This window comes from Rissa tridactyla, chromosome 1 (assembly GCF_028500815.1).
Source record: "Rissa tridactyla isolate bRisTri1 chromosome 1, bRisTri1.patW.cur.20221130, whole genome shotgun sequence".
Taxonomy (NCBI): Eukaryota; Metazoa; Chordata; class Aves; order Charadriiformes; family Laridae; genus Rissa; species Rissa tridactyla.
Window position 1 is genome coordinate 93,555,070 of NC_071466.1, and position 25,078 is coordinate 93,580,147.

The 25,078-nt window shown below is 36.7% G+C and overlaps 1 protein-coding gene across 10 annotated transcripts in view; it reads right to left on the reverse strand.

The window, feature by feature from the left end:
* The window catches only part of DMD (dystrophin), a 1,301,546-nt gene that overhangs the window by 820,733 nt on the left and 455,735 nt on the right, over positions 1-25,078 (reverse strand). For 9 of the 10 annotated variants that reach the window (XM_054189212.1, XM_054189209.1, XM_054189203.1 and 6 more), the window contains exons 8-9: positions 13,927-14,108; positions 12,835-12,957 (exon numbers count right to left, since the gene is read on the reverse strand). In XM_054189212.1, the coding sequence (XP_054045187.1) occupies positions 12,835-12,957; positions 13,927-14,108 (305 nt within the window). The remainder of the gene's footprint in view (positions 1-12,834; positions 12,958-13,926; positions 14,109-25,078) is intronic. The other variant, XM_054189211.1, reaches the window with a different exon arrangement.

Genomic DNA, 25,078 nt, shown 5'->3' on the forward strand with positions numbered 1-25,078 from the left:
GCCTTCACCCTAAGACTAAGACAAATAATCAGTTCAACATCTGCAAATTGCCCTATCAACTGAAAAAACTTAATTTATGCAATTATCACATATACTTCTGCCTATTGATATGTAGTCCAGCACGTCTCTAAAATCAGTTTTGCTTTAAGAGACAAGGTTCTTTTCTATTAAAAAGTTATGTTCTACTTCTGCTTTAAAACTTTAATAGCAGTGAAATGAGAAAATATTTTAAGTTGAATTAAAAGATATGTGCCTCTTACTTCAGATAATTGAAACTAAATAGTTCCTGTTGATACGATGCGGCACTATCAAAATATCTTTGTACAATTTACCAGGAAACTGAGTTGCATACAACACCACCACCTAAAAAATGCTTCCAAATATTTCAGGCAGCAGCACTGTTCTATCCAGCTAAACAAGCGAGATGAACCACTAATCCTGTATGAAAGAGCACAAAGTTCACACGTTACATTCGTTCACTCTTAAAAGTTAACTGCATTAGGTCACAAACACCATACCATTGGAGCCAAAGGACAGAAATGAAGAGGACAAATTAAATGCAACAAAAATACAAAGCCTGCAAACACTTCAAGGTGTAGCCCTTCTACTTAAGAGTCTCTTTACCTCTAGTGCATTTCTGCTATAAAATTGCAAAAAGTATTTCATCATTCGGTTCACTGGAACAACTTGAGGTATAAACTCTAGTATACTTTAAACAACCAAAGCATTTTTTAAAAAAGTGACTAACCAGGAACTATTTGCATCCAGAATAGAAAAGAATCCACTTTAAGTGGTATAAGCCTTCATGAATCAAAAGAGCAGTTGCATAATGAAAACAGTAGCAATGAAAACTTAAAGGAACTGTTCAAGAAGCAGACAAGTTTATGCTTTTGTGATACATGCAACTTTTCTCTAGAGAAAAACTAAAATCATCACCTGATTAAATAATGACTACTGGATGGCTATCAAATGATAAGAATTGCTGCTGGAGAGGGCTGATCAATTACTACTGACTCAAAAGCAGCAACTCGGATCCCCAGAGCACAAAGACATGCCGGAAAGCAACAGGGAGTCCCTTTCTGAGATCTGGCCATGTACTATCAATCAAGATAGAATAATCTACATTAGCAGAATGCTGCTAGCTTTATTGAACAATCATTCCGGGAAAAAGTTACATTAGAGACTAAAAACAAACAAACAAAAACCCAGAAACCACGCATTTTAAATTAGCCAGGTTTTATGCAAGGAGACTCAACACACTCATTCTATAATGAAGATGCTATTATACAAGAGGAAAAAACCCCATTTCTTTTCCTTAGATGATGTAAAATGTAGCGAGTCAAAATTAATAATGAAAACGTTACTCTCTCCTTAGATGTACACAACAATGAAGTTCACTTGTTAAGTGTATACAATATTAAGTGTATGAAACCAACAGCCCACGTCTATACTGAATAGAGTAACGTCTCAGCACAAACTACACAGAAGCATAGTACGCACACAGGAAACATTCCACCTCAGCTATTAATCCCATAGGAGACAGTCCATTCTTGTTCCATCTCATTCTCCCCTTGTCTCACTGACAGTCTTTGACTTGCATCTGAAGCTGCTGCCCTCTGTATGTGATGTGCCTGACACAATCGGTATATGTGCATGATTTTTTTTTTATTTTTTGAAGGACGGAATATCTTTATAGCTTCTTATCTCTGTGTTCTCTCTCTTCCCTTTCTCCCTTTTCTGTTTAGGGTTTTTGTTTGTTTCTGACAGAAAACGGAATTATTTTTGGAATTCCTTTGTTAATACTCCAGCAGCAAAGGATCAGAATACAAAATGAAGATAAATCAATATTAGATTTGCTTTATTTGTGCAAAAAGATAAAACTGAAATTGAGATGTGTTCTCCACTAAAGAAAGCACAAGAAAAATATTTCAAACTAACAGATAGAATATTTTCTCTCAAAAGGAAAGGTAGGACTTCCCTCCGACTTCCAGACTAAAGAAATATCAACTCTAATACGTAAGAAATGGCAACTCAGAAGCTGACACAAACAATGCACTAGACCAACAGTACATAAGTAAATTGCCATTTTGTACAAATGAAGATGAAAACACAGTTTTTGGTAGAAGCTGCATATATTATTACGTTAGCTAGGTTGCTAAATACCAAAAAGAGAAATAAATGTGAAAGTAGCAGAAAAACAGAAGGCAGAAAAATATAAGCCTGGAGGGCGGTCTATACAAAATGTCAAACAAGAAACTTGCACGTTATATTTTCACCTTTTTGTGGTTTAGACTTTCTTTAAACACATGTGACAGTTCCATTTACATTCATGGGAGCTATGTTTTAAAGTCAAAACATTCTCTTGAACCTTGACACATAAAATATGATCTTTATTCTTATGTCATATTCATGCTTGGGAGGCAAACATACTTTATTTTAACATATTTTCCAAATGACTTGCAAAAACACTTTGCAGAACTCATTCTATAAAAGAGTGCTACTCTTTTGTATTAATAACTTTGACCTTTGCACACTACAACCAAAATTCCATTTTCTACACCTTTAAAAGAGTATATTTGTTTTTTAAAGTTTGATGCCTCACTACATCAGCCACAGTTTATTTAAACCACCATTTCTGCTCTAATGACATCACTATCAGGCAACTAAAAGTTCCTTTTGCATTTTAAAGAATGTTTTACTCCATCAAAATATACGTATTATTTCTTTGCTAGAGCTAAACTAAGTTCTAATAAAACTTTACTTTCTACTTTTACTTTTTTTTTTACTTTTTTTACTTTTACTTTCTACTTCTTTTACTTTCTACTTCCGTAGAAAGAGTGTGAATAAATTCCAAACACCATCTGGTTCCATACAATTTTTATATTTTGGAAGTTCCCGTTTTTGCTATGTTTTATTGTGCTTTCAGAACTGGAATTTCTGGTTTGAACACCTAAAGAAGTGTCTGTTCCCCCCTGCCCCAAATGCATTCATTGTTCTTTTAATATTATTATTCTTTCTTCCTTCTTCTCCCCTTAGCTCACTGATCACCTCAGGCTAACGCACCCATAATAATGATACCGCTTAGAATACTTTTAAATCTCAGGAAAATGTAAAGCAAAGTTCCTTAATACTATTGTATATACAGAGACAAATGCCTTTGCTTTTTGGAATGAACATCTATGAATATCTATGGACATCTTCCTGTGTCCGCTTGTACCTGAAATCTGTACATGCACACCAAAACCACGAAGTACATATTGCAGTATCTTAGAGGGAGAGTCTCCTACACAAACATTACAATACATGGTTTCTCTTGCATCAAAATCACGGGGAGGGGGTGGACGACACACGAAAACCAAACCAGCACTTTGACGATCAGTAGAGATAAGCAATCTGGCCTTTTCAAAGGTCACTACTTCAGGTAAACATGCAGACCTGCCTGCCTACGAATGTGAACTAACAAACAATCCATGGCATTTCCTACAGACCCTGAAAACATACAACTCTAACGCTATTGTTATAAATACAGGGGTAGAAAGTCATTGTCCACTTTCTCACAACGTAATGACTTGGGCAAAAGGGCAACCTGGAAACAGAACCTCCCATTGATTCTCTATGGGAGTGGGCACTTAACTCTGTTCATTCACTTCTCGAAATACGTCTTTTGCATTTTAAACACAGAACCATTTACCGTGCACAAAAACTATTTTAGATTTTACCATGAAAAGTATTATATGCACCTGAGGGCACAAAGGTTTTATCCACAGAAATCTTACCATTTTCTAATAGAGTAAAACATAGAGCTAATTAATTCCTCAAAGTTACAGCTATGCTCGGGCACAGGCATTTCAAGGGCACAATGCATATCCTGTAAAAACACTATACAGTTTCACTTTAGCTAAATAAAATTCATGTGATGGTGTAATACAGGATAGGAAATTTAGTTAAATTATACAAAAGTAGTGCAATTAACGCTCACCAGAAGTAGTTCTAATTAGAAAATGCAATCCTTATTCTTTTCATCATATTCACATACATTTAACCAACAATTCTGGTAATACTCTGAAAGCTATTATGTGTTAAAATAAACGTCTCCTCTGAACTTCTGCAGAAAATCTTGCAGAGAAAGCTGAGATGAAGCTACTAGGGTAAAGAAAGCTGCCCTGGGTGATGAGGGCCAGAAAAGCCATTGACAAAGGGGGGACTCTGGAGAAAGCTTTCTCTCCCAATCCTGAGCACCTTAACAAAATGTGCTACTGTTGCTAAATCAGCATTGCGGTATTTCTTTGGGGTTTTGGTTGGTTGGTTGGTTGGTTGGTTGGTTGGTTTTTTCCCCTGTTGTTATTGATGACTCTCAGCTTGAGGCATCAAAATATTAGACTAATACACGAAGTAGACAATCTCATCCTTGCTGTCTTTTTTATTTTATTAATGTTAAATCTAGATAAATTAATCAGTAAGAAATATTTTTAATGGACTAAGTTTTAAAATAAAGTAATGCTATCTGAAATTATGAACCAAAATTTTATCATACTATTGAGAAGTTCACCTGATATACAGAGACTAGTAACAATGTAATAATAATGGATTTAGAATGATGCTATAATTTTATCTCTGGACAAATACTTTAAATTGCTTTTGTGTGGTAAAGTCTCCTTTTGATTTGAGAGGTTTTCCAAGAGATATGAGTTTCGTCTTCATTTTTTTGCATTTCAAAGGTTTAACTAGGTGTAATGAAAGAATGCAAAGTGCGAACTCATCTTTTAAATCAGGTGAAATAACAAAGGTGAATACTCAAGTAAATGGAGTACTTTTAGATATGGAGTTGAAACCCACACTCAGTACATCTTTCAAAATCACTGAATGCATAAGCTAAGTATTAAAATGTTTGACAGTCTCCCTGTTATTTGACTATTTGTATTTAAATAGAATCCATCATTCCCACAAAAGATTGATACAGTAGGAAGACGAAATGGTAGTCTCATCTTTGACAAAATTATATTTAGAAAAGACAGAGAAAGCAAGAAAGGAAGTACTATTGCTACTTTTCTTTTTTTCTCTTAATTGGCCATAAAATTTTGAAATTGCATTGCCCAGGGGCCAAAGTGAGGAAATGAATCTTGCATCTCAGTTCACTCAAGAGGTCCTGTGACTGTATAATGAAAAGAAACAAGCAAATCGCAATGATTAAGGTTCATGCACCAGAGACAGATAGCCTTGATTTAGATACCACCGTGACTTTCCTACATGAGGAGTTAGACAATAGCACACCATCAACTTATTCCATGAATATCTAAGATAGTAGATAAACAATCAATTGCTTGCTTTCTCAGCCTCAGACTAAATTCTATTTTCGTATTTGCATAAAGTGAAAGACCTTTCTAAAGAGTTTCAAATGGGGATGCATAACATCTTCCGGAGTTGTATGAATCCTCAAGTTCCTTCAATTTCGGTGCTGAGATTAGGAAAAAATGAACACCGGTCTATCTAGCAGCAATGATTTTCATTAGCATTGTGTCCCACATTTCATCTAGCCCTTCGCTTGCATCAAATCCACTGCTGATAATAAGCAATTCTGCACTACTGCCTAAAGTCTAGAGGCCAGGAGGGGGATTCAAATCTATTAGTTATCATATTAGGGATATAAAAGGGGCTAGTTGTAAATTTTGATAACAAAAGCAGCACATTCTGAATCCTCCCATTAATGAAGAGGCATGAGACAGAAGTACCAATGAGGAGGCTGATCGTGAGCTGTGCTTCTGCACGTAGACTGTTTACACTGGGAAAACTGGGGGGTCAAGTTTATGGAAAAAAGACCTGCTGATGACAAGAAGCATCCTGAAAAGAAGAATTGGTGTCAGGGAAGAAAATGTGGTTTGGAAATAAGGTGGAGAAGATGCTGATTAGAAGATGCTGTGGAAGTGGGAGAAGATTCTGTAGATCAGGGAATCATAGAATATCTCAAATTGGAAGGGACGCACAAGGATCAAGTCCAACACCCTACTCTATGCAGGACTAACTAAAACTATATCATGTGACTAAGAGTGTCATCCAGACACTCCTTGAACTCTGACAGGATTGGTGCTTTGACCACTTGCCTGGGGAGACTACTTCATTGACCAACCACCCTCTCAGTGAAGAACCTTCTCCTAATTTCCAATCTGAACTTCCCCTGACACAGTTTCATATAATTTCCTCATTTCCTATCACTGGTCACAAGAGAAATATGTGGAGAGAAGTAGTGGGGGATGCCTGGGGATCTTGGCTGGTGAAGCCCAACATCCATAATTGCAAGCAGTGGCACAGCACAAATTGACACAACTTTCTGCCCAGTTTTCCTGGACAAGCAGCAACTTCTCTGTTAGGGAGGGAAGTTGAGACCTCTTGAATTTAGCTTTGTGGGGAACCAAGTGAGTGAGTGTGTGAGATAACAGAGTAAAAGCTCAGTCTTACTGGGTTCTTAAATACTGCATGCAGCTCCACTATAGGTTATTGCTTACTCTGTCTCACCCATGATAGTACCAATATTTTTGACAGCAAAAACACTTGAAAAGAATTTACAATAAACATTCAAACCAAAGAAATCACAAAAATAAGTTAGAGCTGCTGCTGCTGCAGTCTATACACAAAGCACCGACAGGAATCTCAACTGTCATCTTGACAACCCTTCAGGCTTGGAGAAGAACCCATCAATTTGCCAGACCATTATTGAAAATATAAAATTTATAAACACGCTTGAAACCGTTTGCTTTATCATTTTGCAAACTGTTCCTTAAAGACATGGCTTTCAGGAGAGCTCCCTAAGAAATCCAAAAGACTTGCTTTTAGCTTCACTTTTCCATCTCTGCATCTCCTTATTCTGACCCCTGGTGATGGATTTTGCTATTTTATTATGGTTAGTCTGAATCTTAGGGATCTTACTTAGCTCTACAGAAACAGTTTCTAGCTTTCTGAATGGAGAAAGTTTCTGTTTAAAAGAGAACACCTAGGCTAACAGCTGGGACTACAGTTGTACTTGCTGCCCAAATTATATCCATCAAGATCTTGTGATTGAATGTGCAGATAATTTGGCAAGTATTTGCTGAAGTTTCCTGACTTCTACTTTAAATTATCCCATAAACCCAATATGAACAATCAGTGCTGACAATTGGATATTTTCTGTGCCGAGTGTCTTACCTTAGAAATATTACCAGGATGTTGAAACTTAAATTCTATGTGGTTGTACTCTAATCTAAAAGAGTTCTCTTCTGATGTCCCTCCAAAGGGCACTTTAGCACAAGGTAAACAGGACCATATTTGAATCACTGCCTTTAAGTAAAAGAAAGGTCTGTTTTACTTCAAAGGAAAGCAATATGGCAATTCTGTTATGCTGTGGCATAGATGAACCCCAAAGGGTCCCAGAACAGAGGTCTCACAGCACTTTAAAGTGAACTTGCTGGCAGAAGACCAAGAGTGTGGAAAATTAAGGGTCTAGAAAACCACAAATCTCAAGGGCAAGGTGGCCAGAAGAATCGTGTGGTGTGTGTGAGTAAATTCAGATTAATTTTATAATGAGTTTCTAGTGACCTTCCAAGTTAATTACTATAGTTATGAACTGATGGAGAAAGTCTAGTACAGTAACCGGGTAGAATCCATATCAGAAAACAGAGAATATGACAAAAATATGTTATTTCCATAAAACAGGAGTAACGACTGGAGGGTTCGGAATTTCCCATGAACTAATAACTGGGTTGAGGCCTGAGGTGAAGTCCCAAATCAAATCATGAAGTGCTGGAGAATATTGTCCCCATTAGCCACTACTGCATCCCAAATTATTTTAATTCACATCTATTGAAGCTTGTCAGCTTAAATGCTAAGAGCAAACCTGCACACAAATTCTGTATTTCATATAACATAACACAGAATAATGAAAATGCAACTCCTGTCAAAAGAACAAAAATCTACAATGATATATATGCAATAGGCTTCATTTTGCATAATAGATAATTTAAGACAGCCAGACTCATATCTGGCCTTTTAGACAGGCTTGCCAAAAGCTTATTTACAAAAAATCCAGTCTCAAAACATACATAGATTTTGTTCATCCCAGTTTTTTCAATGCTTAAATTTTCAGCACTGTTTTTCCAATATATAAAAAAAGTTTCTTTTCTAGATACTTCAGTGTTTTACAATTTTATTTATTTTTTTACTTGATCCTTTTTAAGACAGTATATTTTATGTTCTGTGGAGTTCAGGGGTAGCAGGTAGTAAGTAAAAATGAAGGCAGTGAGATAGGAATTTTGCCTGGGATCAATATTAGAAACTGATCTGATAAAACATTTTTGGAAAAAATTAGAAAGCAAACCAATCATTCTTCTTGGTCAGGTGTTAAATGAGACGAAGAAATGTAACAAAAACAAAGGCTTTCATAAATATAAAACACAAGCGAAAGGGTATTTTTAAACCAGGATTTTGAAATGTCTCGGAAAATTAACTAGAGGATCCCGTTTTTCTAAGTGAAGCTAGACAGACTGTGTTATTACAGAGACTACATACAAGACAAAATACAGAGCTGCAAAGTCAGGGAAGCCTTCTGTAATTGCTGAGAAGTGACTGCCATCTGAAACCTGTCAACATAAAATATTTTCTCTTGGGCCCTTCTTAATGTTAATACAGGGAATTTAAGGATTGAAGTTTGAGAAGTGGATTCCTGTCCTAAGATCTGCATGAATTCATGAACACTTTCTAAGTAAACAAGGTAAAGGAGGAAAACTTTTCCTGGGCGTTAGCAGAAGGACTGCTATTCGTGTCAGCAAAAGCATTTAAAAAGGCTTAAGTGCTTCAACTGGAAGTGGTCAAGAACAGACCAAACAACAAGAAGTCAGCGAGTGAACTGGTTGGCAGAACAATGATTTTCTTTGAATCTGAGATATGTCAGTTAAGCAAAGCAAGACTTGTCTGGCTGAAATGTGTGCAACTAAAATACTAGACATTGTAAGTATACTACTGAGAGACAAACAGAATAAGAATTCATAAAAGAAGGATGAATTTAAAGACACAGAGGTTGTGAAAGTATTAGAAAGTGTGAAGATGGGGAAAGTGAAGTAAAATATGACACAGAAGAATAGACAAGGGTAGAAGATAGGAGGAGGAGGACTTTGACAGATGGTGGTGTAAGAGGAAATATTATTCCTTCTTGCTGATACGGAGCTCAGAGAATCATTGCTCATGTCATTTTTAAAATTTTATAAAAAATTTATAAATTTTCCAACAACTGACATAGGCAGTAAAAGTATAGCATATATGGCCAAATTTGCAGGATAACAATTAAAATCTTTAGAAAGAGGTCTTATCTCATTTATTTTTCTTCTGAGTTCCAGTTGGCTCATGCTTGGAGTACAAAATCTATTGGACCATTCTTCCGAACGCAGAATTTAAAAAATATCACTCAATCAAACATTATGACATTTAAGACCAATCTTAGCAGCTAGAACCTCTAGAGAGAAGCAGGTGAAAGGCTTATTGTTGATAGTTGCTATGAATCTTCTTTGATTATCTTGGAGAAGTTATAATATTCAAGTCCTGTAAGATGAAAATTTGTAGAGATCTGAAAACAAAAATGACTCCTACTTTTCAACAGAAGACCAACACATTTGGCGAAGATCTTGCTTCTTAACGATAGTACCTAAGATACCATTGAAACTGGCAGACCACAGTAAACTAAATCTACTGAATTTTTTCTTTGATAACTACATGGAAATGAAGACAATTTCCTAAACTTTACTAAAATCCAAGAAAAAAAGAAGTTGACTTCATCTTGATTTCTTTAATGCAGTCCCCTACAGAAGCAAATTTCACTGAAAATCCTACAGGCAGTTGCAATACCAACACTAGTATCCAAAAATCATAATACAGCTGGCACAAAATTGGAAGGCTATTTAGATTGAAAAGGAAATAATATTTATTTGGTTTAGTTAAAATAGATGGGGTTATAAAGGTATACCAACTTCAGATATCTAGAGAAAAAATTATCAAGCACTATCTTACCAGGATTACAAATTTGTTTTAATAGTTAGATGACAGTTGTTCTTCAAGAAATACATGGCTAGAGGCAAAAAAATCATTACCACTGATTAAGAATTGCATATATTGAACCGGCATATTAATTGGTACTATTTGCAATTCAAGTTTATCTTGATTATAATGAGACTGTGTCTGGTGTTTTTCACTTAGGATTTTTAAGTGAATGCTTTTCATTTGTTAATATTTGCTGTGGCTCTAGCACAATAGGGGCCAATTCCGGTTAGGCCCTTCTGACAAACTGGCACAATTATAATGTTATAGTAGTAGTTATTGCATAAGTATAATACACAAAACTTCCAAATTCAGGAACACAAGATCTGAAAACCGGAATGAAAGGTGAGGAATTAATTATCAAATGATATCTTTTTACTACATTTTAATAACTACGTTTTGTAAAATTGACTTCAATTACATCAGCTTGTACGTTATGCTTGATAGTAGTAGTGTTGACAAAACCCACAATCAATCACAATAAAAGTAGCTCAAGAAAAAAAAAAAGCTATTTTATGATTAATTCTTCTCAAATATCAGTAGAGTATCTAAGTAAATCAAAACAATTATACCAGTTTTAAACACCTTGTTTAAAAGCTGTATTAATCACCACTGCAATACATTTGATGTTAGCATAATGTAGCAAGCTCATGCTTATGTGCACAGGATTTCTCTCCTGGAGTATTTAAAGGAAGTCATTATTCAATAAAATACCCGTCCCTTGAAGAGTACATTCAGAAACACGGTGTTGAATTAAAGTGTAATTTTGCAATAAATTTTTAGAGGTTAGACAGAATTAAGTCTCCACAAAAGAAGTCATACTCTCGTGCCAAATACATGCAGAACTCTCTCCCCCGAAGTAATGACAGGAAAGTATGTTGCATTACAAATTATGACCTTTGGCTCTCACGCTTGTCAAAAGTTATAAAAATCTGACCACTGAAATGCTCATTATAAGGATTGCTTGAAAAAAGTTTTATTAAACTATTGCAGCTATTTGAAAGTCAAAAAAAACCCAAACACAAAACCCTAACCTGAATGTTGGCATGGTGCCATTTGTGATAATATGACCAGCTGTTATCATCTAATAATCCAGGTCAGGTAAAGAATCTTGAATTTCATGTTTCCCTTCTCTTCTGCCCAACTACAGTAACCTCCTGAAAAATATCATTACTTACTACTTTCTTTAATAGATATGAGGGTTAGGAAAAACAACAGGAAACTAATGGTTCTTCTTTTTCTATAGTCAAAGCTGAGACAGAAATATAATAATTAGATGCCAAATGCAGTTTATGTTTGGTTTGTTCTAATAATCTTTTAAGGCAATATAAGTACTGTTTTCAAAAATGACATAACAAAGCAAGCAGTTTATAATTCTAAAACAGTATTGTTTGAATCATAGAATAGTTTGGGTTGCAAGGGACCTTTAAAGGTCATCTAACCCAGCTCCCCTGCAATGAGCAGGGACATCTTCAACTAGATCAGGTTGCTCAGAGCCCCGTCCAACCTGGCCTTGAATGTTTCCAGGGATGAGGCATCTACCACCTCTCTGGGCAACCTGTGCCAGTGTTTCACCACCCCCATTGTAAAAAATTAATTCTTTATCTCTAGTCTAAATCTTCCCTCTTTCAGTTTAAAACCATTTCACCATTGTCCTATCTCAACAGGCTAAAAGTTTGTCTCCATCTTTCCTGTAGGCCCCAGGAAAGTACTGGAAGGCCACAATAAGGTCTCCCCACAGCTTTCGCTTCTCCAGGCTGAACAACCCCAACTCTCTCAGCCTGTCCCCATAGGAGAGAGCTCCAGCCCTGTGATCATTTTTGTGGCCTTCCTCTGGACGCGCTCCAACAGGTCCACGTCTTTCCTGTGCTGAGTCCTCCAGAGAGGATGCAGTACTCCATATGGGATCTTACCAGAGCGGAGTAAAGGGTCAGACCTGCTGGCCATACTTCATTTGATGCAGTCTAGGATACGGCTGGCTTTCCGGGCTGTTAGCACACATTGTTGTCTGTTGTCCAGATTTTCATCCACCAGTACCCCCAAGTCCTTCTTGGCAAGGCTGCTCTCAATCCCTTCATCCCCCAGCCGCTATTGATACTGGGGGTTGCAACAGCACAAGGTTCAACTTTGCCTTGTTGAACCTTATGAGGTTCACACAGGCCCACTTCTCGAGCCTGTCCAGATTCCTCTAGATGGCATCCCGTCCCTCCAGCGTGTCAACAGCACCACTCACCTTCACATTATCTCGCTGAGGCTGCACTTGATCCTACTGTCTATATCTTTGATGAAGATATTAAACAGTACTGGTCCCAATACAGACCCGTGAGGGACACCACACTGAGGTTTGTCAGGCAGGACTTGCCCTTGGTGAAGCCATGCTGGCTGTCTCAAATCACCTCCCTGTCCTCCATGTGCCTTGGCATAGCTTGTAGGAGGATCTGTTCCATGATCCTCCCAGGCACAGAGGCGAGGCTGACAGGTCATTAGTTCCCTCTCCTTTCTATCCTTTTTAAAAATGGGTGCAATGTTTCCCTTTTTCCAGTCACTGGGGATATCACCTGACTGCCATGACTTCAAATATCATGATGCTGTTCATCCCTAAAAATTAGCATAGCACCTATTGCCAACCATGCTGAAATACACAATAAAAAGACAGATGCTAAGAAAAACCTGGAAAAAGCAGGTCATCAAGATCAGGTACAAGCAAAATGCACAAACTCTTTCACTCCAAGCACAAGCTTAATAAAACAGTTTTTAAAACAAACAACAATATTAACAGACCTGTGGAGGAACCTGCCTCCTTTTTTGGTCAGGGGATGTGACATACACAGCTTGTTTATATGCGTAACTTTTGAACCGTGGTTTAGGAGAAGGTGAAGGTCCCTGGGGTACAGTGACCATGATCTATGAAGAAGAAATTAGAGGTGGAAAGAACAGACACATGGATAAGGGCAGGGATTACAGAAGTAAAATAATGATTGAAAGAGTAAGTGAAGAAAAAGCGGTAGGAAGGTCATTGCCAGTTACATTTTTCAAGGACTGTATTGGTATTCAGCAGTTGAAATTGGGATGGCATTAAGGAAAGCTCTCACTTAATCTGACACCCTTTCCAAAAGCAACAAACTGTCAGAACTCAATACCGGCAGAATACCAATGTAAATTGAAGGTTCTTTATAATTTACAGGCAAAGGCTCAAAAAACAAGTAATCTTGTAGTAAATCCTGAATAAACAGAGCCAATACTCATCTGCTCAGTACTCTAAAGAGACTGAGCATCCCAAAAGCAAGTCACAAATTAAATTCAGACAAGTACACTAGTCCTAAAATCCACTAAACACTTAACTCAGAGACTGATGATTTCAGTCAAAAGCATAACTGACATAGCAAGCACAAATTAATCCCACATATTACATGAGCTTTTTCAGAGGCCCATTGCTAGCTGAGAACAGATGATCTTAAAATACAAGTCATTGTAAATAAAATGCTAAAAAATTAAAAATGTATCACGAATATGGAGAAATGTCAACTGCTATTCTCTAAAAAAGTTTCTACATGTCCGTGTTTAAATGTAAAACCTCCCCCAGTTTCTGTGTTCTTCCTTGTGGTACCCTTCCACAATCAAAACACCCAGTGCTGTAAAAGAGAAGTGCAAAGCACTTACTTGCTGAATAGTTACTTTTAAAACACCCCAGTGCAATGTGAAATGTACTTGCAGACAAGTACATTTGACTTGCCTGCGGTGAACAGACTTTGTCCATTATGCCCATGTTTTTTTTGCCTTCCATTGGCCACCTAACATCAAATTTACGGGGTAGGTGAGGGAAAGAAACACTTTAGAGCAGCAAAATGAAAACAGAAAAGTGAAACAACTCACTTCTTGTGAATAATGGTGTTGATGATGTACTTGTATGTGCTCTTCTCTAGTGACCCTTGAGTGTCGTGGCAACATCTCCACCTCCCTGATGGCTTCCATGGTGACTTGCTGGGGCAGAACTTGGAAGAGGGAAGTCACATACATTAAGATGGACTTCTTATCTGGACAGGCAGTTGCAACGTCTGGAAGGCAAATTAACATTCATCATTTCGGTTTCCACATTAGGCATGAGAAACAGCCAATCAGCTTCATGGAAAGTTGATAGACTAATGAGCAATCTATTGTCCACGTGAGTTCTCTAGAGACTAATTAGAGCCTTACAATCAGTTTGAAAATTACAGACTAAACTTGCATATCAATGAGAAGGAGCCAAAGTTTATAAAGGTAACTGTTACTTCATTCAACATGAACTTTCCATCTGTATTTCTTTAGTCAAAATGCACATACTATACAATTTGACACTGTGGTCCTCATTAAGCAGGACTAGACATAGGAAAAGGTGGAGTTTCTTGTGCTGTATAAACACTGCAGTTAAAAAAAATAAGGGCATGCTCATTTTAAAAGTTGTGCCTTGTACACTCTCTTCACATAATTTAATCACTGGAAGCGACAATGATGTAGGAAAAAGAAGATTTACAGGTTTTGCTAGCGATCGGGTTCATACGAAACAACTACTGAAGCCAATCTGTAATATAGCTACATAGCTTTTATATTCTTAGTCGTATATTTTCATGAAGTCTGTGCAACACCTAAGGAACATGATATTTACAGACATTAAAATATATAATAGAACAACTCTTTAAAAAAAAAAAAAGCCCTGTAAAATCTCTGTGGATGTTAGCAGCAAGTACAAGAAAATGTGTGAACACAAAGATGATTTCAGGTTTTGCACACAGCCACAATATACATCGGCAGGAAAAGTGGTTTATCTGACTCAACATTTCAAGTCAATAACAATTTGTAAAAATGTAAGGCGTGTGGCAGCTCTTTGAAGTAGTTACTTTGTTATTTGGCATTGATGTTTACCTCCCACACTCAGACTAGTGCATCAAGCTGTAAAAAGCCTGTTGTACAAGAAATTTATCATTAATTCGCTTAAGTGTTTTAACATGAGTGCTGGCCAGAAGCCAAGAGCTCGGAGTTTTTACTGTCCTAGATCAATCCTGGCTTAGGTAAGATTTCAGTTCAGAGAAAAGGAAAAAAAAAAAAGGGAAAAAGAAAAAAAAAAATCAATTAATATATTCTGGCAGATTCAATACTCTCATTCTCTCTTCCTAGAATGCAGAATACATGAGCAAGGCACCTTATGTTAAAAGGTTCACATGTATTTGGAAATCAAGAAAAGCCATCCTATCAATATTTTTGGTTTTGCTTTCTGACATATCGCCATACCTTTTCTTGATACATTATTAAAGAAAGATGAAGGTTAAGTTCTACTTATAATTGGCTGGAAAAATGGAACATTCCCTCCAGCATCCTCGCCATTGTAAGATTTATTGTCTCGGTGGCCACAGTATATACAGAATATGCTTATTTAAAAAAAAACAAACAACCCAAACCAACAAAAAACCCCAAACAAACAACATGACTTTTCCACATCAAGTCACACTACACCCCTCAGTCTCCACAGGCTTCGTTTCTGTGATAGAATTCAGTCCAGGAAGTATTTTGCTATGAACATCATCTTGTTTTCTCATTAATAATTTAATACCGTTTTGTTATAGTCAGCGTCCACTAGTAATTGATGTTTAGAAGAATATCCATTGCATTACACAAGCAAGAGTACACACTGAAAGAACACATATTAGTGCCAGCTATGATTTTTCCATTTATTGTTCATTATTTTTCTTTTCAAAATGTTCTGGTAATCAAATAGGCAAATACCTTATCATTTATCTACACAAATATCACACAATAAATAAAGCAAGTACCTTGCAAACAACGTACATACCAAAAATTGTTTACCCATTCTATCTGACAAACAAAAAGTACATATGCAGCTGTCAGAATCCGCTGGCAAATAAGAAAAGATTTAATTACTTAATCAGAACAAATAGCTAAAGAACCATTGTTGCAAAGCCTGGAATATCAATCTGTCTCTCAAAATTCCTTTTTGCAGGCGCTTGAATTATCAGAGCAGGAATGACATCTGTTATCCTGTCCTATGCCTTTGCCTTCATATTTTTTTCTTTTTGAATCATAGCCTAATATATTGTCTTTACCACCTGTTCAGACTGATGGATGTTTGAAGTCCTAGTAGTTAGGCTGTGAATAAATTTCAGTTTAAGCACTTGCTTGCAAGGAAGTTCCTTAATCCTTGGAAATATGCCTGCTTTCATTTCTGGGGGCAAAATATCTGTTAAGCCAACCTAAACCTTCTAAAAACTAACCTCCAACTCTGAGAAAATATGGAAGATATTTACGAAAATTAAGTCAACATATGTAGACTATGCCATTATTCAGATACTGGTTTTGAGAGAAGAAGTAAAAATAAAAAAAAAAAAGAATTATCCAGGATTTTTTTTTTTTTTTCAAAAACACGGTATCTTCAAATTGAGCTCAGAAGCAATACTTCTGAATATTTTCATCCATTTTCTTGACAATGACCTTCCAGGATAGGATTGAAAAGAATAAAAAAGAATAAAAACAAATTAGACTACAAGTCAAAAGAGAGTTTAAAATGGGAAGCATAACAAAATTAGCACAAATTACATTATTAACATGTTTGTCAATCAAGAATCTGAAAGACTTTGGAGAGCTCTGAAAACCATTACGGCTCTTTAACAAGATACTGTGATATAGTTAAGAGAAAGTATTGGAAAAGTTTCCAGCGTGAATTTTCCAGCTTTTGAGAGGAATCTTGTACTGTAGAAAACTTTATGCTGACAGATTAATATTTTTCAACATAAACAAGTGACTTTCTGGTACTCAAACTGAAATATGTTATGTGAAGCATATCATTCACAGAACTAGTTTTTGATACATCTTGTGATCCGCAGGCCTACTTACTAAGACACGTGGCATCTTCTACAGTGAAAGAAACAAAACTCCTTTGTAGGATACAGAGCAAGGCCCTGACTTTACATGCTCCCTCTGAAAAAATATCCACACTCTGACCATTTAGAGAGATTAGTTTCTCCAGAGGAGGTCTCCAGTCAAATTGAGAGACAAAAAAGAAATAAACCAAAACACTTCTTACAATACACAGGCTAAAAACCTGTCTGATACTAAGGAGACACGGTAAGAGCTGGAATTCGACCATGAATTTTAATGTATGATAACATCCTGTTCATCTAGAGACACAGCTACAAGTCCCAAAAGAGCAAGAAGAATCTGGTTTCGCTACAGAACTTTAAAACCCTGAAATAAACATCAATCCACCCCTGTTTAAGTGTTGCTGCCTTTAAAAGGTTATTACAGGCTTAACGAGGGAAGGAATTTGCCCGATAAAAGTTTAAAACAGCTTGATTTTTATTAGCGAATATTCTTCATTTTCTGATGAACCTAACAAGTTTGACTGTTTATCGAGGATGGGTGACTACAATAAACCTGAAATGTTCTGAAACCAATTATTTTCTGTAGGCTGCAGTGCCAAAAAAAGTAAATAAATTAAAAAAAAAAAAAAGTCAAACTCTTCAAAAAGTGATCCAACAGCCAATTTTTATAAGCCTTGCAGTTCACAAGTGGTTTGTTCTGGCACCCATATGTTCTGTCAACAAACAATTCCCTGTCAACATTCCCAGTGCTGGTGGAAAGAAGCATTTTTGAGAGATAAGTGAAAGTGAGGATGACACAAAACACCTAAGTAAGCGCCATACTAAAAAGTACTGTACAGGTCTACCAACAAGAGTAAAATCTAGCATTTTGTTATTCAGTGTTACGTTAAGTATACAGCCACACACAGAGTGCAAATTACAAGCATTCATGCAAATGTTACTTCCAAATTTCAAATACATGTCTATTTATAATACAGCCATTCCTATTTATTAATATTTTGGTTTCTCGAAGCTTTGACCAAATAACAGTTCTGACACTATTTGTGCTGATTCCATCCACTCTTTTTATCAAACTAGTAGCAAAGTAACTCTGAAAGAAGAAAGCTTAAATGCCTGCCACATTGCCGGACAGGTTATATTACTGTACATATTTTGCTGACGTGGCTTCTTTATATTGAGACACAAATTCTGAAACATACTTTCCCTTATACAGTGCTGAGAAGCAAGATAAGACTTGAGCCCTAAAAATACAAGAAATCCTTTGTCCTCAAAAGAAGTAGGTAGGATTTTCAGATGATCACAAAACAGAAAATACAGAAAACTGTAACTTTTAAATCTTATACATAACCTAATACTGTTGGCTTCCATGATGACAGTAGTAATAATAATCCCAGTATTTTAATATTACTTGCTGCTTTCCCACATGAGATTTTAAAAACAGTACTAAAAAAAAATTGCCCATTCTTCCATAACACTGAAGGAGATTCTCAAAGTTGATTTGAATTTTCTCAGATTATGTAGCTTTTTTTTCCTTGATAAATGAAGGCTGTTGGGTTTTTTCTATCAAAGACATTTTTCATTTTAAGGCTCATTAATGATATTAACACAACAGTAACATTTATTAGAATTTCTGAAAACGATCCCACTGCTATCTTCAAATGCGTCTGTTTAGAAAGGATGTAAAAGATGCACAACAGACAAGCTAGATGCAGAAGCTCTCGGTTTGTTAAGGTAAGACAGAATCTAACAGATATGTAAAAGATTAGTTTCTACAATGTAAACTCATTACAGGAGGGATTTAGTGTTTGTACGTCAACTCCCACTGTGGCGCTAACGTTAACTGCAATATCAAAGATGAGGGCAAAGTAGAAGTATTTAAAAATGTCCAAAGACAACTTACATGTTTATTTTTAACTAACATGTTTGTTTATTTTACAAGGGTGAACTTTTCAAAACACATTCAAATGCCTGTGATGATCTGTCTGATAAGGCTCACCAAAGCACTATGAGTTTCCATAAAACCTAAGTCACGTACTTTGGTAACATTTTGATTTGGATGAACCTAGGTCTGCAACTGAAATGGTATGAAAAATTGTATGAAAGCATATGAGACTGTAGCAGTAAGAATGTAACTGCTTGGCCTTAAATAGCCAGAAAAACAAGTAAGTTTTAATTCCAAGATGGATGCATTAGAGTTGGCCAACCATGGGGAAAGAGATCTTCAAAAGATTACGCCCAAAACTAAGAAAAGAAAGAAGAAACAGGGGGAAAAATTGTAAGCTTGGCAATTTTTACTCCAAATGCATATTTTTGGTCATTTACTAACAAGTCTATTTTTGCAACATTAAACTATGACAGAATCATGAGGCCTATCTTAGATTTGCTATCACTGGTAACATCTTAATTTCCTGATTGTGAAAGCATGAGACAAGATATATTTTTTTTATTATTTGAACATGAAGGAACAAGCAAGATTTACCTGGACTTATGCAAAGCATTTGACACTGTCCCATATGACATCCTGGTCTCTAAATTGGAAAGACATGGATTTGATGGATGGGCCACTCGGTGGGTAAGGAAATGGCAATACGTCCACACCCAAAGGGTTGTGGTCAATGGCTCAATGTCCGAGTGGAAACCAGTGACGAGTGGCGTTCCTCAGGGGTCAGTACTGGGACCAGTGCTGTTTAACATCTTTGTCAGAGACATGAACAGTGGGATTGAGTGCACCCTCAGCATGTTTGCTGACGACACCAAGCTGTGTGGCACGGTTGACACGCTGGAGGGAAGGGATGCCATCCAGAGAGACCTGGACAGGCTGGAGAGGTGGGCTCATGCGAACCTCACGAAGTTCAACAAGGCCAAATGCAAGGTCCTGCACCTGGGTCGGGGTAATCCCAAGCACCGATATAGGCTGGGCAGTGATTGGCTTGAGAGCAGCCCTGAAGAAAAGGACCTGAGGCACAGATACAGACTGGGAAGAGAATGGATTGAGAGCAGCTCTGGGGAGAAGGACTTGGATGGACCTGGTGGACGAGAAGCTCAACATGAGCCAGCAACATGCATTTGCAGCCCAGAAAGCCAATCGTATCCTGGGCTACAACAAAAGAAGCAGGGCCAGCAGATCCAGGAAGGTGATTCTGCCCCTCTACTCTGCTCTGGTGAGACCCCACCTGGAGAACTGCATCCAGTTCTGGAGTCCTCAGCACAAGAAGGACATAGAACTGTTGGAACGGGTCCAGAGGAGAGCCATGAAGATAATCAGGGGGCTGGAGCACCTCTGCTATGAAGACAGGCTGAGAGAGTTGGGGTTGTTCAGCCTGGAGAAGGCTCTGGGGAGACCTTATTGCAGCCTTCCAGTACCTAAAGGGGGCCTACAGGAAAGATGTGGAGGGACTCTTTATCAGGGAGTTTAGTGATAGGACAAGGGGTAATGGCTTTAAACTGAACGAGGGGAGATTTAGATTAGATATTAGGTAGAAATTATTTCCTGTGAGGGTGGTGAGGCATTGGAACAGGTTGCCCAAAGAAGCTGTGGATGCCCCATCCCTGGAAGTGTTCAAGGCCAGGCTGGATGGGGCTTTGAGCAGCCTGGTCTAGTGGGAGGTGTCCCTGCCCAGGGCAGGGGGGTTGGAACTAGATGATCTTTAAGGTTCCTTCCAACCCAAACCATTCACAGAATCACAGAATGGTAGGGGTTGGAAGGGACCTCTGGAGATCGTCTAGTCCAACACCCCTGCCAGAGCAGGTTCACCTAGAGCAGGTTTCACAGGAATATGTCCAGGTGGGTTTTGAATGTCTCCAGAGAAGGAGACTCCACCACCTCTCTTGGCAGTCTGTATTCTATGATTGTATGAAGATTATCAGGCAAAGAATATAAGCTCTTTTTCTTAAATGTATAAAAGCTTTTCCATCAGCTAGCACCTAGTCCCAAAATGATATTGTTCTGCTATCCATGTTTAGATTAAGACTATACTAATGGTAATGATAATAGAAGGAGCAGAAGAAGTGGTAATGGTTTACTTTGCTGACACTCACTGCTGACAGTAAGACCTTGAAGCAATAAAAACTGTGCAGTCTCTCAAAGAGAGACTGTAGTCGCAGTGTCTGCTCCACAATTATTGACCTTTTCTTGCTTGTTTTTTAAATTTGTAATTATTCCCCATTTTTGTAGTCTGTTAGTAGATTGCATGTTGAATTCAAAATTAATCTTTACAAGTAATCTCAAGCAATAGTGGTGGACTTGGAGACAGACAAAAACGGAATAATTTATGAAATACTGCATAACTGTAAATACTGAAATCTGGAAACTTAAACTGACAATCCTTTAACAAAGTTAAAGAACAGACAACTACTGTCCTTTTTCTAAAATGAATTCCTTAGCACACTTTCCAACCGAGAGGAAGAATCTATGTATCTAAAGTCTTTTGGGGAGAACACAGTTAAAATCTAAATAGGAAGGCTGTATCGTGCAATTCTGTGTACTCCATTCCCCACTGGTACTAAGGGTGAATTAAAGTCCTCTTAGTAGAGAGGTAAATAACTCATTCAGCCTGCAATCTTACACAAATTTAAAAAAAAAAAAAAAAAAAAAAAACCAAACCAAAAAACTGAATGGCTCCATTTCTTGCCAGTGATATAGACAAGCAATCAAAATACTATTTGGAACAGGACTGAGCAAAAGTCAAAATTTTTGGAAGGCTGTTCAGTGATCACAGTCTATTGTTTTGCAGCATAAAATTCACATTTTACAAAACGAACTGATAGCAAAAGGCACAAAATACATACAGATAACTGAAGTGAGAGTGGAAACCCGGAGGACAGCCCAGTGGTGACCTATACACAGACAGTGGCACTGTTCTTTTTCTTCCTTTCTGTAGATGTGAACACCCATTCAGCTAAAACTAGTATGAAACTCCCAGAAGAAGATGACATTAATTTTTCAATAGACTTTTCCTTAAGAAAGTAAAAGTTTTAAATGTCATGGTTAAGACCTACAGAATACCTTAAAAATGCTGACCACAGCTGTCCTTTGTAGGCTGTGTTGAATGAGGTCACAACAACAGCATGAAGAAAATCTCTTCCGAAGGTTAACACATTTGTGTTTGCCTTTTAAAATTACAAAGATAGGTGAGGATTTGTGGGATTAAAGTGTTGTAGGATTCGAGTGTATCTGGTATTAAAAATTCAGTGGCAGAGAATACCTTAAATCTGTCTGAATGTCTGTTCTCATTTGCTGCATGAGTGTGAAGGAGTCTTGGACTGATACGCAAGCACTGTCCTGGTTGAGTGAACTTGACACTATCTCTGGTTTTGAAATCTGAAAAATCAGACATAACACCTATGCTGAACAGGAAAGGTGAGCCTTATTTTTCTTCAGTTTCCTTACAATGTTAAACATTTATTCAATAACACCGCAACCTTTGCAACATAAGCTATATCTAGCATAAGCATTTTATCATATGTATTGTATATTAATATTTTTGTCAATGAGTAGGAGTAAGCATGGCTCATAAATTTGCTGAAATAACAAATAAAAGGCAATATTTCATTTTCTCACAACACTGATAAACATTGCTGAAAGCTGCAAAACCCGCAAATGCAGTTAGGGGCAAGGGGAAAGAAGAAAAGAAAGAAAACTAAAATACACCCTACCACCTAAGTCCTACCGAAGAGTCCTGAAAATAAAGAAAGATCAAGAGAATTATGCTGACTGATACCTAGAGTCAGGAACAGTGTACAAAATGGTACATTAGCAGGCACCCAAACAAAGTAATTTTGCTGAGATTATTTGAGATATCAGCAAGTGGGCCAATATTTGAGAAAGCAAATGGGGCAATGTTTCAAAATATTGTACATTTTCTATTTTACTTTTATAAATATTTAGCCTAGAAAAGTTTTTAGCCTCTACATTTCTCTGCTACCAATCCCTGTTATAAGTACATTTCATTCAGTATGGAAACTATGGCAACGATGCTCAACAACTGAACAAATATTGCTACTATAAAATTTCATAAACCCCCTCTGCAGATATTCTTGGAAAGCTGGACAGTATTGATTCCAGCTGAGTCCAGATTATCAGTTACTATCAGGAAGATTTTGCCTACTGGAGCTGGATGGACACACACACACAAAGTAAAAAATTGTTGTACATCTATTGTCTTAAGAAGTTTGGCTCCAACCACAACCTGTTTAACTGCAAAGTTACATGCACAATATATGCTTTGCTGATTCTGTGGTTGCAAGAGTTGTGAAACATAAGTCAGTATTAGCAAATTCCAAAAGCCAGCATAATCAGTGAACAAAACCACAACATCGATGCCAATTAATTAAAATAGCAAATGAAGTGGACAACACAAAATGTATGAATTAACATTCAGCCTTGTTAATTAAATCTATTATAAATTTTGATCAGACTGATTAAGAGAATTTATTTAGTATGTAAGATGTTTTGTAGTCAATAATTATGAAAGGTAACTATGAAAAAAATATAGAGACTGAACTCCAGTAACTAAAGATTTTGTAAGTTCTTATGAAAATTCATTACTTTTATTTCATTGTAATATCTATCATAAAAATAATATAAGATAAATGAAAAAGGGCAATAGAAATCTAAACAGACAGCTCTGAATAGACAATGGAGAGAGTATTACACATACTGGATGGGTGATACCACACAACAAAAGAAGGTAATAGCTCTTCAAGTGCAGTCAAAAGCCACTGGGAAACATAGTATTCTTCTGAGGTATTAGGTGTAAGATGAAACAGAATTAGAAGCATTTCATCTTTTACTAGTAAGTATTCCCAAAATGAAACAATACATTACAGTTGGGATTAAATTGTGAAATTGAGATCTCAGTCTAGAAGTTATAAAGGGATTCAGAGTAAGAACTTACTTTCAAAGTATTTTGGGAAGAAATTGTAATGGCAGATATTTCATTCCTTGTTTTATTAGCATATGAATAAAATAAAGAAGGATTTGCTAATTCTGTCTGAGATCTAAGGAGAAGATTGCTCTCCAGCTCTGATATATTTATTTAGTAAAAGACAGGATTTCATTCTTTAAACTCTACATTGCTCATACAGAAATAAAGACCAGGGGATGCAAAGGGAAATATGAATGCTGTCAGGATAGAAGAAATTCCACTGTATCTAACAAAGAGAAGCACCGTAGAGCTTTCACTGGTATCTACAGAAGTACGGGAATTCTGCCTCTACAGATGGGAATAAAAGGAAGGTATATACCGAAATGGGATATTTCTGACATCAGAGCACAGTAATGATCACCTGAGGTTAATCTCTTCCAAAAATGACACAACAAAATGGTGCACATTACTGCTTGTGGCTCATACTCTTCCCCTCTAGAACCTCGCGGACAACTGGTTTTCCATGAAATGTGAGAAAAGTAAAATGGGAAAAAAACCCAAAAAAATGCCAAAGATAGACTTATTTGGATGTAACTCAAAACTAAGCCGTTCTTGGCTTTGTTTTGATTTCTAAAAAAAAAGTAGCAGAAAGTTTAAGGAATGTAGCTTAATTTCTATGCAGATAAAATCCTAACCTTAGGCGAACTTCAGGTGTAAAGTTGCTTACAAAAGCTACAACGTTTATTGTATATAATAGTACTTTCAATGAAAATTCCTGTTTTTCCCTAATTTAGGCCAGACTATTGTTTACAGATATAATGCATAATTTTTATATTTGGTAGACTACATTCAAAGAGTATGCAAGTCTGAGTAATTAAAAATGAAAAAAATTCAAGGAAACTTTCAAAATTATTATGAGAGACTAGGGAACTTTATTATCTATTACAGTTTGGTTACATATAGAATACCTACCATGCAAAAAATTCAGTGACAGAAATTAATCTGTACAAATCCATTTGACACATCAGTTTTAAATTCAAAGGGCAGGTTTTTTGCTGACTCTGGCTACACATCTTGGCTTTCCTCAGTGGATGTGTTGTTTCTGTATCTAAATGAAAACCAGTTACCTAGTCAATATTGGCTTTTATATGCATGACTCACACACTGTATCAAAATGATAAATGAGGTCTTCAAAAAAGTTAACTGTAGCAGATGCAAAAAGGCTACCTCCACTTAAAAGTATCTCATTTAAAAATACAAATAAATCTTGAAAGAGCTAAAACCCAAGTG